The following is a 15088-nucleotide window of genomic DNA, read 5'->3' as shown; positions in this document are numbered from 1 at the left end:
GAAGTTTCTGAAGAGGCAGTTCTTGGATGAAGCTGTGCGGGGTTCACTGAGACCGCCACTGCTATGAAATTGGAAGGCAGAGGGTGTGGCAGGGAAGCAGAGGAACTGGAGTCAGGGGCCTTGGGTTCTGTCAGTTCTCAGCTCCGAGGCTTGGGCAGGGTATGGTATCTGAACCTTGGTTTTCTTATCTGACAAATGGAAAGTCCTGCATGACATGTGGTATCACCGTGAAAATAAACAATGCATGTCAGGCTGCCATGTGGCTCAGTGGTGGAGTACTTGCCTCACGTGTGCAAGATGTTAGGTTCCATCCCAGCACTGCAAAACCCACAGTGACTGCCAGGGGCTTTGCACGATCAGCAGCTCAGAACTGGGCAGAGATGACAGCATGGCGGGAGACTCAGGCTGAGAGCGGGGATTTCCAGAGCCTGTGCTGTGCCCCGTTACATACCCAGCAGCAGAAGGGACTGGGGTGAAGCTGGGGGTGGGCGCCTGTCATTCTGCTGGGGTAGTCCCCACACCCACACACGGACTGGGGCGGGGACGTTCACGTGAGCACAGCCCTCCAGCTGAGAGCCCAGGCGATCTTGCATTGAAGGCTTTGCGGTATAACCCAGGCGAACTCTATGCCAGCGCATCACCAAGTTAAAGGTGATTGTAAACACTGCTTCTCATGCTTAATAATTATGTTATACAGTTTTTAACAAATATAGAAGAAAAAGTTACAGTCCATAATTTTTGCCACTTAGAAGTCAGTAACTTTAGTGTGTAGCTTTCCAGGCATATATTATAATAAAATTTATATGATGAAAATATACTTTAACCAAAAATGTACAGTTCAGGCACATTAAGTACATTATTGTGTTGTACATCTGTTACCACTATTTGTTTCCAAAACTTTTACATCATCTGAAACAGAACCCCCTCTCTTGCCCATCTCAAAAAAAAGGGCTGGGATGTAGTTCAATGGTAGAGCATCCTTGGGTTTGATCACCAGTACCAAAACAAATAAAACCAATAGACAAAACCCCTGGCCTATTGTGGCTTGTGGTTCTGAAGATTCAGTCCATAGGCACTTGGCCCTATTGCTTTGAACCTGTGGTGAGACATGTTGGGAGCATGTGATGAAGGAGGCCTGTTCACCTCCTGGTATCCAGCAAGCAAAAAGAAAGACAGGAAGGGACCAGACTTTCCATTTCCCATTGAAGGGCACACTCCCAGGAAATTCCTTCTCCTAGGCTGCACATTGCTACTGGGGATTGAACCCAGGGCCTTCACACTGAGCTACCTCCCCAGTCTCTTCTATTTTTTGTTTTGAGACAAGGTCTTGCTAAGTCACTAAGTTGCCCAGGCTGGGCTAGAACTTTCAGTCCTCCTGCCTCAGCCGCCCAGAGGGCCACAGTTATAGACATATGCCAACACACTTGGCTAGGCCCCACTTAAAGGTTTCACTACCTCCCAGTAGTGACACAGGCTGGCAGTCAGGCATTTAACACATGGACCTTTGGCAGATACTTCTAAACCATAGCATGTGGTAATTCTTTGTTGAACTTTTCCATAGTGGCTGTTTTGTTTTATTTTTTTTGGTACTGGGGATTGAACTCGGGACCTTGTGCTTGCGAGGCAGTCAGTGGAACCACTGACCTAAATCCCTGGCCAGCTGTACTGTTTTATATTCTGACTAGCAGTCCACAGGGGGTCAGGTTTCTCAACATCTTTCCCAGCACTGGTTATTTTCCATGTTTTGATACTAGCCATCCTAAGGGGTGGAAAGTAGCAATGTGGAACAAGTTAGACTTTCTTAGTTCATTGATTCCATTTTGGAGAAGCAAGTAAAGCATGTAGCAAGACAGTTTTTCCCTCCAGTCTTTCAAATTAGTTATTCATTCTGCCCAAACCTCATGAATATCTGTCTTTTTTTTTTTTTTGGTACCAGGGATCAAACTCTGGTCCTTGTGCTTTCGAGGCAGGCAGCGGAACCACTGAGCTAAATCCCTGGCTCGTGAGTATCTGTCTCGTGTCAGACAATGCAGTTAATAGATTTTTGGCCTTGTGGAACTTAGTCGAATGTTTTTGGTGTGTGTGTATATGTGGATGGATGGGGAATGTGTTAAGCAAATAAATGTTTGTAATTACAGGTGGTGACAAATGGAAGGTTCGGATGGGCTGGGGCAAGATGGCAGGGGGGCGTGACTGAGGGAAGGGCATGCCAGCATCTGCAGGAGTGATACATAAGCCGGGACCTGACATGTGAGCAGAAGGTGGCACCAAGGGAACAGCAAGCTTGTGCTTTGGCATTGGGCAGCAGTGTGGTTCTTTGCTAAGGGGAAAAGCCTGAATTTTATCCTAGTCACCATGGGAAACCTTAGAAAGTTGGAGAAAAGCAAGAGAACAGTGAAAGAAAGTTTTGAGAGGTGTTCAGAACCAAGAGGAAACAGCTCCTTTTAAATTTTATTCACTTTCAATTGAGATAATGAAAAAATATAGTAAGAGTTGTTTCGTTCGTACAGTTCCCACTGCATGTTAATTCCTGGCAGCTGGAGGTTTTCTGGGGAGTGTGACTGCCCCACAGATGTTTGGGAATCCTGGGCATCCACAGGACAAGTATGGCTGTGGTTTTTCTAGATGGAGGAGCCGGGGTACAGGGGTACCTTCTGGCAAGCACTGATTTTGTTGGTGTGTCCCACAGCCTGGTGGTGGCCCATCAGGCCCGGAGGGCCTCAAGCCGCTCAGAAGTGCCAGCTCTTTCTTCAGGGTAAGTGGCACGTGGTTCCATAAAGTTTTATGATGGTGCCACTCTCAAAGCATTGCCCAGGCCTGTGACCAGGCTCTATTGTTTGCAGGGTTCGCCAGGGGATTCTGGGGTGCAGGCAGGGTTGTCCATTTCCCTTGAAGGGTCACCACACTGGTAAGCCTGCAAGGGGCTTGTTCCAGAGGGATAGCAGCTGCTCCCCAGCTTGGCCTTCTATGTGTGATCTGCTGACATGGTGCCAGCAGAGGCCACACAGAGCAAGAGCCTCATTCCACACCTTTATTCCTGAGCTTGAATCAGCTCTCCCTGCAGCAATGGGAATGGGCTAGGACCTCTGTGACCTCTGCCTCTGTAGGGCAGAACCTGGGAGCTGTTCAAAAAATCCAAAATCTCAGGGCCAGGGATTTAGCTCAGTGGTTCCGCCACCTGCCTCACAAGCGCAAGGGCCTGAGTTTGATCCCCGGTACCAAAAGAAAAAAAAAAATACTGGGCTGGGGATTTAGCTCAGTGATTCTGGCTCCTGCCTCACAAGTACAAGGTCCTGAGTTTGATCCTCGGTACCAAAAGAAAAAAAAAAATCCAAAATCAACAAAAGTTCCCTGTGCCCAACCCTTGTAGAGTCTGGTGAAACCTGGGGATCTGTGTTTTTATGCTTCCCATGTAATTGAAGGTAGCCAAGTTTGACTCACCCATAGCCATACCATTGATGGTAAAGCAGTGTCTCCAAGAAATGGAAGTGGTCTTTATATTCTGGGAGTGGATATATTGGTGATTCTCTCCTTTTAAAAAATTCCAAAATAATAATTGTACTAGTTCCTTTGGGCTGCTATAAAAACATCATAAACTACAAACATTTCTGAGTTCTGGAGGCTGGAAGTCTAAGATGAGGCAGATTATTTGGTGGGAGCCATTTCCTGACTCATGGTTGCCATCTCTATCTGCACTGTCACACAGCAGCAGTGAGGGAGTCTCCAGGGTCCCTTTATAAAGGCACTAATACTGTTGATGAGGGCTCCACCCTTATGACTTAATCACTTCTCAAACTGGAAGGCGGACATAAATATTCAGTCTATAGCAATAATCTAATAGAAATAACCAGGCATGCATGTAAGGATGGTCACTGAAATATTTCCAATGTCAAAAATAAATAGGAAATTAAGTTTCTATTAGTAAGCCACACAGTCACATAAATGTTGCTAGATCCACACTGTGAAATGACACATGGCCCTTAAAAAGAATGAGGTCAGCCTATATCTGCGGATGTGAAAAGGGGACCATGGGTTATTGTTAAGTAAAAGAAAAAAAAAAATATATATATATATATATGCCGCGACCTGCACAGCATAGGGTCCGAAGCCGGGGAGAGCAGTGGGAGATGAAGAAAAGACAGCGAAGAGACCAAGATTATTCTCTTTTTTTTGGTACTGGGGATTGAACTTGGGACCTTGCGCGGCAGGCGGCAGAACCACTGAGCTAAATCTCCAGCCCACCAAGATTATTCTTGATAGCTGGGACCAGGTGGGACCATAGCCTGATGCGCTAATAGCCACCTGGCATTCAGTGCGCTCTTTATTTATAGTGTAGGACGGTGAGGTAACTAGTGCCACGTGGCCCATGTGGCCTATGCTGACCGCAATGTGATTGTCCCGTTGAGGAACAAGGAAGAAGGATACAAAATGTAACTCTCCTGGGGCTATGCCATCCAGCATCTACAAGGTGTCTGTTTGACTCTCTAATTATGGAGGAGAAAGGGAGTAGGAAGGAGAAGAAGGGCCATCTTCAGGCTTGGCCTGAGGCATATATATAGTTCTGGATGATCTTGTTTGTGCTGTTTTTTAAAAATACATACTTTGCGAACTGTTTACAGTGGTTACCCCTGGGGAGAGGACTTGGGGTGGGGGGGGGCTTGGATGAAACAATAGGTCTTCCACTTTCAACCTTGTATCCTTCTGATAATGCTTACAGTTTTCATAATGAGCGTGTTATTTGTCTTCATGAATGAAGAAAAATGCACTAATAAACACAGTCCGTCCCTCCTCCCTCATGCCAACTTTCCAAACAGAAAAAAGTTTCCCAACCTTTTTTTTTTTTTTTTTTCAGTATCAGGGATCGAACTCAGGACCTCACACTTGTGAGGCAGGCACAGTGCTACTGAGCTACATCCCCACCCCCTAAGTTTCCTAAATTTGAATTCCTGTTCTGGACTTAGAAGCTGGATAGACAGGACAGGAAACCAGCATTTGTGCTGGAACTGTGTCTATCCCTTGTGCAATGGCTTTCCTTCCTGTCTGCTCACTGACTTTGCCCCCCTCCCACATGCTGTGGGCATGTGTCCTTTAGTTGCAGGACGCAGGGTGGTCTGTAGTATGCCATGGTCATCACCCAAACCTTGCTGAGGTCTGGTCTTGGTTTGCACATCATGTAGTACAAAACAAACAACCCCATGGTAGCTGTTTTTCTCCCATCTCCAAAATGAGACTGATCTTGTCATTGGCCCAGGTATCTCTCACATCCCCCAGCCCATCATCAAATCCCTGTGTTTAATGCCCTCCCCAGAGCAGATTTGTTGGGCAGAACTGTTTGTCAGGGCAGCCTAAGATAAAGTGCCAAATAAGTCAGGGTGCAGTTCTCCTTTAGTTGCCGTTTTATGACTAGGGAGCATGAGTTCCAAATGGAAAGCAACAGGGTCCCTCTGAGTCCCAGGCGAAGTCCAACTTTTATGGTCTTGTTTTGATCCTGCAGCATTTAACTATAAAACCCTGCCTGATTAGAGTTAATCAGGCAGGACCAATACCATCTGGCTGTGTTTGTACTAGCCCCAGGGGACAAAACATCCATTTTACTGATTAACAATTAAAATATTCATATCAGTTAGTTGTACCTTTGTTGGGAAATAACTTTAATATTTACAGGTGGGAATTTAGCTCTGACGGTGTTGTGCCCAGATCGTGAAGTCCCCAAAGACCACCAAGGAGCCGATTCCGATGTAAACACACGAGGGTCGTTTATTCAAGCTCGAGCAGGGGCACTCAACCGTCACCGATGCAGCGGATCAGGATTGAGAGCCCCGAATTTTAAACCAGCAGGGTTTTATTGCGGCTACCGCAAGGTTTGGGGATGTTCCATTTAGCAGTTACATGATTGGTTGATATTTAGCAAGCATGGGGTGTACATGGAGGGGGGGCGTTGAGGGGTGGCTACATGTAGAGTTTATGGGAAAAAGGAACAATCAGCACATTGACACAATGTTCTATAGATAATGGGCCCGGGAGCATCTGTTTTCTGGGCAGACAGAGGATTGAGTTAGGAACTGTGTCTCTTTTTTTTATCTGTTGTCCCACAGCAAGGACATTTTATCATTATTTTATGGGCACAAAGGAGACTAGGGGAATAGTTGACTTCAGTGAAGTGGAATTTATGTCAAGGCCACTTCACTGTCTTATTTTAAGATGGAGTCAAACTTTAAAATGGAGTTAGTTAGGTCTCACAGCAGAAATATAATGTTAGAATTATATGTGAGCTACACTTAGCTAGTCACAGAGAAGCAGTGTCAAAAGGAACTACCCTGTATTAAATACCTTCTATATACCAGGCAATTAGTACATGATTGTATTTCACTCTGCTGGCAACCGTCTGAGTCCGAGAATGGAGGGCTGAAGCACATGGTTTCTGAACAAGATCCCAGCGCCACTGCCTCCCAGGTGGGACCTTTCTCTGCCCCTTGGTTTCCTCATTTGGGAGGTGAAATGAAAACAGTACTTACTGTGGGGAGGACTGAACGGCCGACTGCACGAAGAGCCCTTATTCCTGGGAAGCACTGGGTGAATGTCAGTGTTTGCTATAATCACTTGTGTTTCACATGAAGCTTAGAGAGGTGACAGTCACCCAGCTAGAGAGCAGCAGGGCTGGGACATTCTACTGCTGTGCTCTGCCTACCGGGACGGTCTACAGAAAACTGACTTTTTAGAGTATTTGCACTTGCAGTTCTGGTGACTTAGGGTTAGGTTAGCTGCTTTAGAAATGTGCATTTCAGAGCTCACACTTATGCCAACCAGTTCACATTGATTTTCCAAGGCTGGTGCCCAACCCAGCTGAAAGTTCCTTGAATGTTTGACACTCCTTACCTTCAACCCATCCTTTTCCAGCTGCATGTGGTGTATGTGCATTATCTATTTTGTTTTTGTTGTTTTAGTTTTTAGTGACAAGGTCTTTGGGTGTATTCCAGACTGGCCTTGAACTCACTGTGTAGCCCAGGATGGCCTTGAACTCACAGTGATCCTCCTGCCTCAGCCTTCTGAGTGCTGGGATTACAGGTGTGTGCCACACACCCAACCATACACTTGTATTTGTCTAAACCCTGATATATCTTATAGATTGTGCATATCAAATCCTGGTTTACAAGCTGTGTAATTTGGGGCAGGTACCCCTAATCTCTTCCTGCTTCAGTTTCCACATACAGAGGTAGTGCATGCCTGTATTCTAATACTCTGAGAGGCTGAGGCAGGAGGATTCCAAGTTCAAGCCTGGACCTGGCAACTTAAATGACTTAGCAAAACCCTGACTCCAAACAAAATATAAAAAAGAAGTGAGCTGAGGATATAACTCAGTGTGAAGCTCCTGCATTCAGTCCCCAGTACCACACACACACACATACACACACACATGGCCATACAGAGCTGAGGCTGTAGCTCAGTAAGAGAACTCTTGCCTAGCATGCACAAGGCCCTGGGTTTCATCCCCAGGACTTCCAAAAATAAATAAATAAGCATTTGTAAGTACACGCCACATAGATTTGTGAAAATTACAAAGCACCAATACAATATGCTTGATGTAATAGATGTTCAAAACTAATTATTTTATTTACATGTGATTAATAAATACATTACAGGTGGTGGGCACACCTGTAATCCCAGTACTTGGGAGCCTAAGGCAGGAGGATTTCAAGTTCAAGGCCAGCTTGGGTTACATAGGAATTCAAGACCTCTGGACTGCATGGCAAGACCCCCCCCCCCCAAGGAATGGTAAATTTTACCTCTAAATCAGTTGCTTCTTAGACTTCTTGGTCTGAGCTGGGAGGAACCTTGGAAATATGTGTCCAAACTGTACACTTCACAGATGAGAAAAATAAGGACCTAGAGGACCACTGTGACAGCTGGGAACAGAGGCAGCTGCCACGTGACACCGGGAGGGCCACTAAGCGCCTCTGCCTTCCCTGTATTCTTTCTGCCTCCCGGTTTATTCCCATAGGTCATCAGCTTAGCACCTCTATGGGCAGCAGGGAAAATCGGATTTGATTGGTTGGGGTGAGGCCCAAGTGGAGGATTTTTATAAAAGCTCTTTAGAGACTTGCTTTCCCACGCTCTGAATTTGGTGCTTTTCTCTCTCTCTCCACCCCTATTATCACTTCCCTTGTCCAGACCACAGGCCACTGTTACTGTGACAGATTCCTGACAACTCTCCCAGCCTCCCTGTTTCTCACAGTGAACACGTCTAAAATGTCCAGGGATGATCTCCCCGCCCCCCGCCCGCCCTGCTGCAAACCTGTGGTGGCCCCGTCCCCGACATGGAAGGCTGTGGAGGAGCCATGCCCTGCCTCCTTCTCTGACCTCCTCTCCTGCCTCCTCTGGGCTCCTTTCCTTGTGATCGAGCAATTCTGACCTCAGGATGCATGTCCCTTGCCTCTTTGCCTCTGCCTGGCTGTGTTCTTACTCCTCTGTCCTCTGCTCAGTCAGCAGCCAGTTCCTGCTCAGCCTTGAAGGGGGAAGGTTCTGACTTACACCCTGCCTGGCTTGGGCCTGGCCTTTTGTTTCTGCAGCATCCGTACTGGTCCCCTTCTGACACTGGGTGGTGGGGCCTGCTCCCCTGCTAGAATGTGAGCTGAGGGTCAGGACCACCACACTGTGTCCGCCCTGGCATCTCTGTCACGTGGTATGTCCTTGATGAACTTGACAAAATGCCTAATTCCTAGGCCTGAAGTGATGTATACAGGCAGAGTGTCCCCCATGACATCGCTAAGGTGCCGCACACCTGTAATCCCAGCACTCCGGGAGGCTCAGGAGGAGAACTGAAAGCTCAAGCCCAACCCCGGGCAACTGAGTGACTTAGTGAGACCCTGTCAAAAAGGAAAAAAAAAGGCAGGGGATGTAGCTTAGTGGAAAGGCCCTGGGTTTAATCCTCGGTACAAAAAAGAAAGAGGGGCCGGGGATTTAGCTCAGTGGCACCGTGCCTGCCTCGAAAGCCCAAGGTCCTGAGTTCCATCCCTGGTACCAAAAGAAATAGAAAAGAAAGAAAGAAAAGAAAAAAGTGCTTAATAGGTGCTTAACAAATACCTGTCAAACAGTTATTTGACAAAGTAATTTCCAACCCAAAAAGTCCACTTCACTCTGATGTTTCCATTATAAGTAATTTTTTAATTTAAGAATACTGATTAACACAGGAAACATTTAATTCACGGAATTGTGCATGTTGTCATCAGTTACATTGTGACATGTTAATTTCCTTATTTATTGGCACTGTCAACAGAATACTGTAAACAAGATCACTTGGTATGCATTAAGTCTGCAATGCTCCCTAGCTATGGTTTTCTACCATGAGCTTATATATATGTAGATATAGGTAGGTATAGATATATGTAGACATATTAATGTGCGCAACTTTGCATGGTTACTGAGTGTCAGTAAAAATTATAAAAAACACCCATTTATAATAAAAGGGAGGATGTGCTAAGACTCGCTAGTATTGGACCTTGTTTTCTGTAAAAGTGACAATACTTGCTAGAGACACTGACTAAACTTTATGGTACTAACACATGATGGTTTATGTCCCACAGAAGCTGTTGGCCACAGAAGCTCTTCCTCACGGGCTCTGCCTTAGCAGCCTGTCTACGGGGCTTCCCGTGTTTCCTCCAATGTCTTCCAAGTTGCTGTAATCTTGAGCTCTGCCAAAATCCTTATGTTGAAATTCTAGCTAAACTAGTCCCCTAAAGAAGATGTCTCAGGAACTCATCATGCCCTGAGTACACAAGAACTTGTTGGCAAATGGCTTAATTTTTTTTTTTTTTTTTTAAAAAGTAACTTCCTTTCTTAAGGAGTGAATAACAAATCTGGAAATGATTTTCCAGATAAACTGATTTCATTCCTCTGTCAGTGCCCCAGGGGGAGAGAACAAAATATTACAGCCACTCCTTCCACTGTTTCCAGCTGTGTCCTGGCTGAAAACCCTTTGGACTCCAAGAACCTTACTGAATATTGGCACCCAGTGCTGAAGTTCTCAGAAGGAACATACTTAAGCCAATAAATGAATGATGGTTTGCATTTTTCCTGGTTGTTGAATAAGGTCTTGAGCCGTGGGATATTGTCTGTGGAATCTGGCTCCCTACTGAAAGGTGTGAGACCATGAACTTACGTGCCTTTGCACATACTCTTCCCTTTCTGTAGTATTCTTCCTTGCCTTGTCTGCTTGGTGAACTGTTGTTCATTCTGCAAAACCATGCTCAAATGTCCCCTTCTCCTTGAAAGCTTCTCTGACCCTTAGGAGGATTCGGGTTCTCTCTGACTTATCTGTTCTTTTGCTGTTACTATACTTGCCACTCTGGTTTAATTATTGGTTTGAGTCTGTTATTCCCAATGGGATGTGAGTCCCTTTTATTTCATGTTTGTATTCCTGGTGCTTAGCACAGGGCCTGGGATGGAGCAGGTATTTCATGAAAGTCTGATGAGTGAGGGAAGACGGAATGTAAATAAACACAGATGAATGAAACCTTGCAGAGAGAGGGAGGCATAGATCCTCATTAGTTGGCAGTGCAGATGACCTTGAACATGGCAGAACTCCATATGAAAAGTGGCAGATGAGCTGCTGACCAAAGGAGTCCAAAGCAAACCAGAGTCGGTGGATCTGTCCATGTCTGTTAAATAAGTCAGTGCCTTTCATTCTCAACAAAAAGAGGTTGATGACTGAGACTGAGGAAGAGTGGAAGCTAAATCTTTGGATGATTTTTTTTTTTTTTTTGGTAGCGGGGATCGAACTCGGGTCCTTGTGCTTGCAAGGCAAGCGTCGGAACCACTGAGCTAAATCCGCGGCCCCTGGATGATTAGTTATTAAAACAGCAAATTACTAAATCAGGAATCTTGACATACCCATTTTCCAAATTAGTCAACCGAGGCACCAGGAGGCCAAGTGAGACTCCCCCAGTCTGCCCTCTAAATAATGTCTCATAGCCGTAGGACTATCAAGTGCTCTGTGTAGGAGCATTTGAGGTCAAATCAGTTCCCAGAATGTCTCACCTCTCGGAGAGACACTGGAGCCTCCGTCACAGCCGCTTTAAGCATTTTATTGTCTGCCTGCTGGTCTCCAGGCTCAGGCATCTTAAGAAAAGCTCAGATTTCAGGGGCAAGGACAAGAAAGCCACCTTGAATCAACAGGCTACCTTTGCACGTGTGGAGCTCTGGTGCCTTTAATTCATGGCACTTCCCTCAAGAGGAAACTGAGTCCAGCAATGGCCCCTCTGATGGAACAGTTCTGCTGAGAAGCAAAGTGAAGATGGTGAGGAGAAGCTGGAGAGAGCCCCCCAGGGTAGGGGACCCAAGTCAGACCCCAAGAGGATCTGGCCTATGCTTCTGGGGTGATAGGCTTGTGCTTTTGCCCTTTTGGCTCAAGTGTGTCCCCTGGGCACTCAGGCTGCAGGTTCCTCCCACACTGCTGCAGGCTGACATGTGTTGGGGAAGTGGAGGCTGTTGAATAAGAACCATAGATGATGCCACCCAGAGCTCCTCCAGGGCTGAGGCCCTCAAGGACAGAATTCACAGTTTAGAGATACCCCCAGTTGGACTGAGGGGTGGTCCACCTCACCAGGAGGCCAGATGCCCCCTCCCCAGCCCCAAGCTCTGTCCTCATGTCCCCATATCATTGCCTTCTTATGAGCCATTCAGTCCCATTGAACCTTAGATGGGGCACTTGAAGCATGGGGGCTGGGTGAGAAGGTGAGAGAGAAATTGCTTCTGTAGGACGAGGGGAAGCCAGCATCTGATCACCAAATAGGATGCCTGAGATGAACCAGAATCCAAGAGTCCTGGCTACCAGTCCTAGGAGCAGGTGCGACTCCCTTGCCTGGCTTCCAAAGAGATTGTTGGGGTTGGTCACAGGTGGGCAGAAATATGTCCAGGACCCCCATGGCCCTTCCCAAGACTATGTCCAGGGCTCAAGCAGAATTTCTGGGGTTCAACCAATGTGCACCATTGGCTCTCCAGGCAGGAAACTCAAAACCAGCCCTTCCCTTGCCGTCCCCATAGCCACCCAAAACATCCCTTCCCCACAAATAACCTTTCTGTTTGTGCATTCACCTCTGACACTTGTAAGTGAAAACATGAATTAGGCAAACGAATCAATTTGACAACTGTTGAGACTGGGCTTTCTCAGTGGAAATGACTTCTCTACTTGAAGTCTGCTAAGATGTCACTGAAGATATTGAGGAACAGGTGAGCGTGGTGTTCCCTGAAGACCAGCATGGGACGGAAACGGATGGATTTGTCACCACAGCCTCCCAACACCACACCTGGGAGAAAAGGCAGGAGGATAAAAAAAGGGTGAATTTAAATTTTAATGAATTGATTACAATAGAAGACATTGCCATTAATACACCTCAAAGTACCCCTCCTCACTTTGAACACGCTTATCATTCTTTGTCACCTTCTGAAGCCGTTCTGGCAGTCCTCTTTTGTGAGTGTCCTCTGTTGTGCTGTCCTGGCTGCCTCGATGTCCTGAATTGATTTGAAACATTGACCTTTCATGGTCATTTTGACTTAGGAGAAGAGCCAGAAGTTGCACAGTGCCAGATCCGGTGAATACAGTGGAAAAAGATACATCAAATGTTTTTATTTGACAGAAATTTCTGTAAACATGAATTGATTCAGGCCATCAATGCAGCCATGAAGAGATACTCAGGAAAGAGGACTTCCAGACCTGCTTCCGAAAGTGGCAAGAACGATGGGAGAAGTATGTTCCCAACTAGAGGGATAATTTTGAGGGGGATTAGTGCCGGTATGTCCTTTATTGTAATACATTTAAAAAATTTAAACATTCACCATATTTTGTGATCACAGTGTAAGTTCGGTGTTTGGTTCCCAGGGCTGGCAGGGAAGTGACACACACCGACCACCCTTCTCCACCCACCATCTTTCCACCAGGCCGCCCCTGACCTTCCACCCACTCACCTATTCTTCTTTTCCTTCTCTCTCCCTCATCTATCCACCCATCCTTTTCTTTTCTTTCCTCCCTCCCTCCCGGCTTTGGATGCTTGCTGTCCTTCTCACGCGCTAGGGTGGATGATAAAGAAACCCTGAGGTAAAGTCCTTGCTGGCCAGAACCTCATGGTGTGTGGGGAGAGGGAGGGTGAGAAAGTTACCACCAAACAAATTATGAAAACACAAACTCAGGTTAAGTGGGAAGTAGTAGGAGGTGCTGAGCTGTCACTCAGAGCAATAGACCCTGCTCCCCCCACCCAGTACTGGGAATTGAACCCAGGGCCTTTGCACTGCGCCACATCCCCAGTGCTTTTTTCTTTTTTTGGTACCATGGATTGAACTCAGGACCTTGCACTTGCAAGGCAGGCATGGGAGCCACTAAGCCAAATCCCCAGCCCCTCCAGCCCTTTATTTTCGTCTTGCTACAACGTCTTACTAAGTCACTAAGTTGCCCAAGGAAAGCTTGAATTTGCAGTTCTCTTGGCTTAGCTTCCCAGAGTACTAGGATTATAGGCATGCACCATTATGCCTGGCTGATGGTGCTAATTTTAAAGGAAGACATTACTAGGATCCTTTCTCTTTTTTTTGGAAGATGGAACCCACAGCCTCACCCATGTTAAGCAAGAGTTATGCCACTGAGTTGCACCTCGGCACTACTTTTTCTCATTTTAAAATGAGGCTACTTATCCCTGCCCTTCAGGGCTGCTGCAGGGACTGTAAAGAAGAAAAGATCTGGGGCCAGGGATTTAGCTCAGTGGCCCTGTGCCTGCCTTGCAAGTGCAAGGTCCTGAGTTCGAGCCCCGATACTGGAAAAAAAAAAAAAGATCCGATTTTGTGCCTGATATATGGCAGGAACTCTGATTGCCCCACAATATCCCCCACTAAAAACTCTTCAAGGGCCTCCTGTAGCTCTTCCGGTAAAGTCCAGAGCCTTGAATCTGATGTGAGGTGGGGCTGGCCTCCTCCAGCCTCATCCCTCTCATTTGTGACTGCCCCCATCTTGTTCCATTTTCCTAGTTCTCTACTTCGGTTAGCTCCATCCTGCCTCAGTGATCGCAATGCCCTTCCCTCTACCTAGCATGCCCTTCCTCACCTTCTCCACCTGGTTGCTCCCCCTACACCTGTCAAGCCTTCAGGTCAAATGCCACTTCCTCATGGAATTCTTCCCAGGCCTCCACATTTCCCCAGCTGTTCAGCTCTCTTTGCCTTTCCTCTTGCCCAGGGCTTATGAGTGCAGTGGACAGCTGGTGAAATGCTTATTCACTGTCCTCTTCCTGCTGGACCTGGACTCCCTGATGGACACCTGCTGCATGCTGAGTGGATACAGAAATCCCTGCAGGGGGTGGGCTGTAGCTCAGTGGCAGAGCACTTGCCCAGGATGTGCAAGGCCCTGGCTTCCATCCCCAGCACCACAGGAAAAAAAAAAAAAAGGAATCCCACAATAAATTCTCTTTTTTCAAGAAAGAACTATCAGGCTATGGCTACATGTACCCCACATACCTCATGGTTCCCACAGTGCTTAGCAAAATTTTCCACCCACACTAGGTAATGCTGGACATTGATGAAGCTTAGCTGGACACTCCCAGGTCCCCTTACCTTTGTTTCTGGTGATTAAAATGAGTTTATTCCGTATGGAGTCATTGGGAGTGTCGAAGGAGCAAAAGGTGCCTCGTCCTCTTACCCTGCTGATGAGCTGAGGGTACCGGGCCTGCAGTGGGAGAGACAAGGCTGGTGTCAAAGCCTGCTACCTGGGTTCAGCTGGGCTTAGTGGCTGTCCTTCCTCAGATGACCCTGTGGTCCTGCTATGGGACTCTGCCTGGATCGGTTAAGAGCTCTGGAGACAGCCAGGTCTGTCTCTCTCTGTGCAACCTTGGGTGAGTCACTTAAGTGATCCATGCCTGGTTTCCTCTTCTGTGAACTGAAGACATAAGTGCTACCACCCAAATGAGCTGTCATGAGAGTTTAGTGGGACAAGGTTTCTATGCCAAGCCTAGGCACAGGGTCTGTCTAGGTGCTCCATAGACATTAGGCATCTCTGCTGTTGGCTCTTGTAGAAAGGTGGTGGTTCTTCTGAAGAAGAAAATGCTTAACCTCACCC

General features: G+C 46.8%; 2 protein-coding genes across 17 annotated transcripts in view; one reads left to right on the top strand and one right to left on the bottom strand.

The window, feature by feature from the left end:
- The window catches only part of Tmem186 (transmembrane protein 186), a 37697-nt gene that overhangs the window by 2090 nt on the left and 20519 nt on the right, over positions 1–15088 (top strand). For 3 of the 11 annotated variants that reach the window (XR_015447999.1, XR_015448003.1, XR_015448004.1), the window contains exons 3-4: positions 5665–6453; positions 9582–10070. The exons of 2 other annotated variants lie outside the window; for them this stretch is intronic. Coding sequence is in view for 2 of the 9 variants with exons in the window: in XM_021244493.2 (XP_021100152.1) it covers positions 7641–7773; position 9582 (134 nt within the window). In the remaining 7 variants the exon portion in view is untranslated. Of the gene's footprint in view, positions 1–1936; positions 2756–5664; positions 6454–7640; positions 7774–9581; positions 10071–15088 lie in introns of those variants that run through there. 6 more of the 11 variants (XR_015448001.1, XR_015448002.1, XR_015448005.1 and 3 more) reach the window with 6 other exon arrangements.
- Abat (4-aminobutyrate aminotransferase) overlaps positions 9142–15088 on the bottom strand; it is a 90360-nt gene continuing 84413 nt past the window's right edge. For all 6 annotated transcript variants that reach the window (XM_004864865.3, XM_004864866.3, XM_087203094.1 and 3 more), the window contains 2 exons: positions 14587–14698; positions 9142–12302 (listed from right to left, as the gene is read on the bottom strand). In XM_004864865.3, the coding sequence (XP_004864922.1) occupies positions 12181–12302; positions 14587–14698 (234 nt within the window). In that variant the 3' untranslated portion in view covers positions 9142–12180. The remainder of the gene's footprint in view (positions 12303–14586; positions 14699–15088) is intronic.

The sequence above is a fragment of the Heterocephalus glaber genome, unplaced genomic scaffold (genome assembly GCF_053883595.1).
Source record: "Heterocephalus glaber isolate CG9 unplaced genomic scaffold, H.glaber_assembly_v1.0 deba00001781, whole genome shotgun sequence".
Taxonomy (NCBI): domain Eukaryota; kingdom Metazoa; phylum Chordata; class Mammalia; order Rodentia; family Bathyergidae; genus Heterocephalus; species Heterocephalus glaber.
This window is presented reverse-complemented; position numbering and strand designations above follow the sequence as displayed.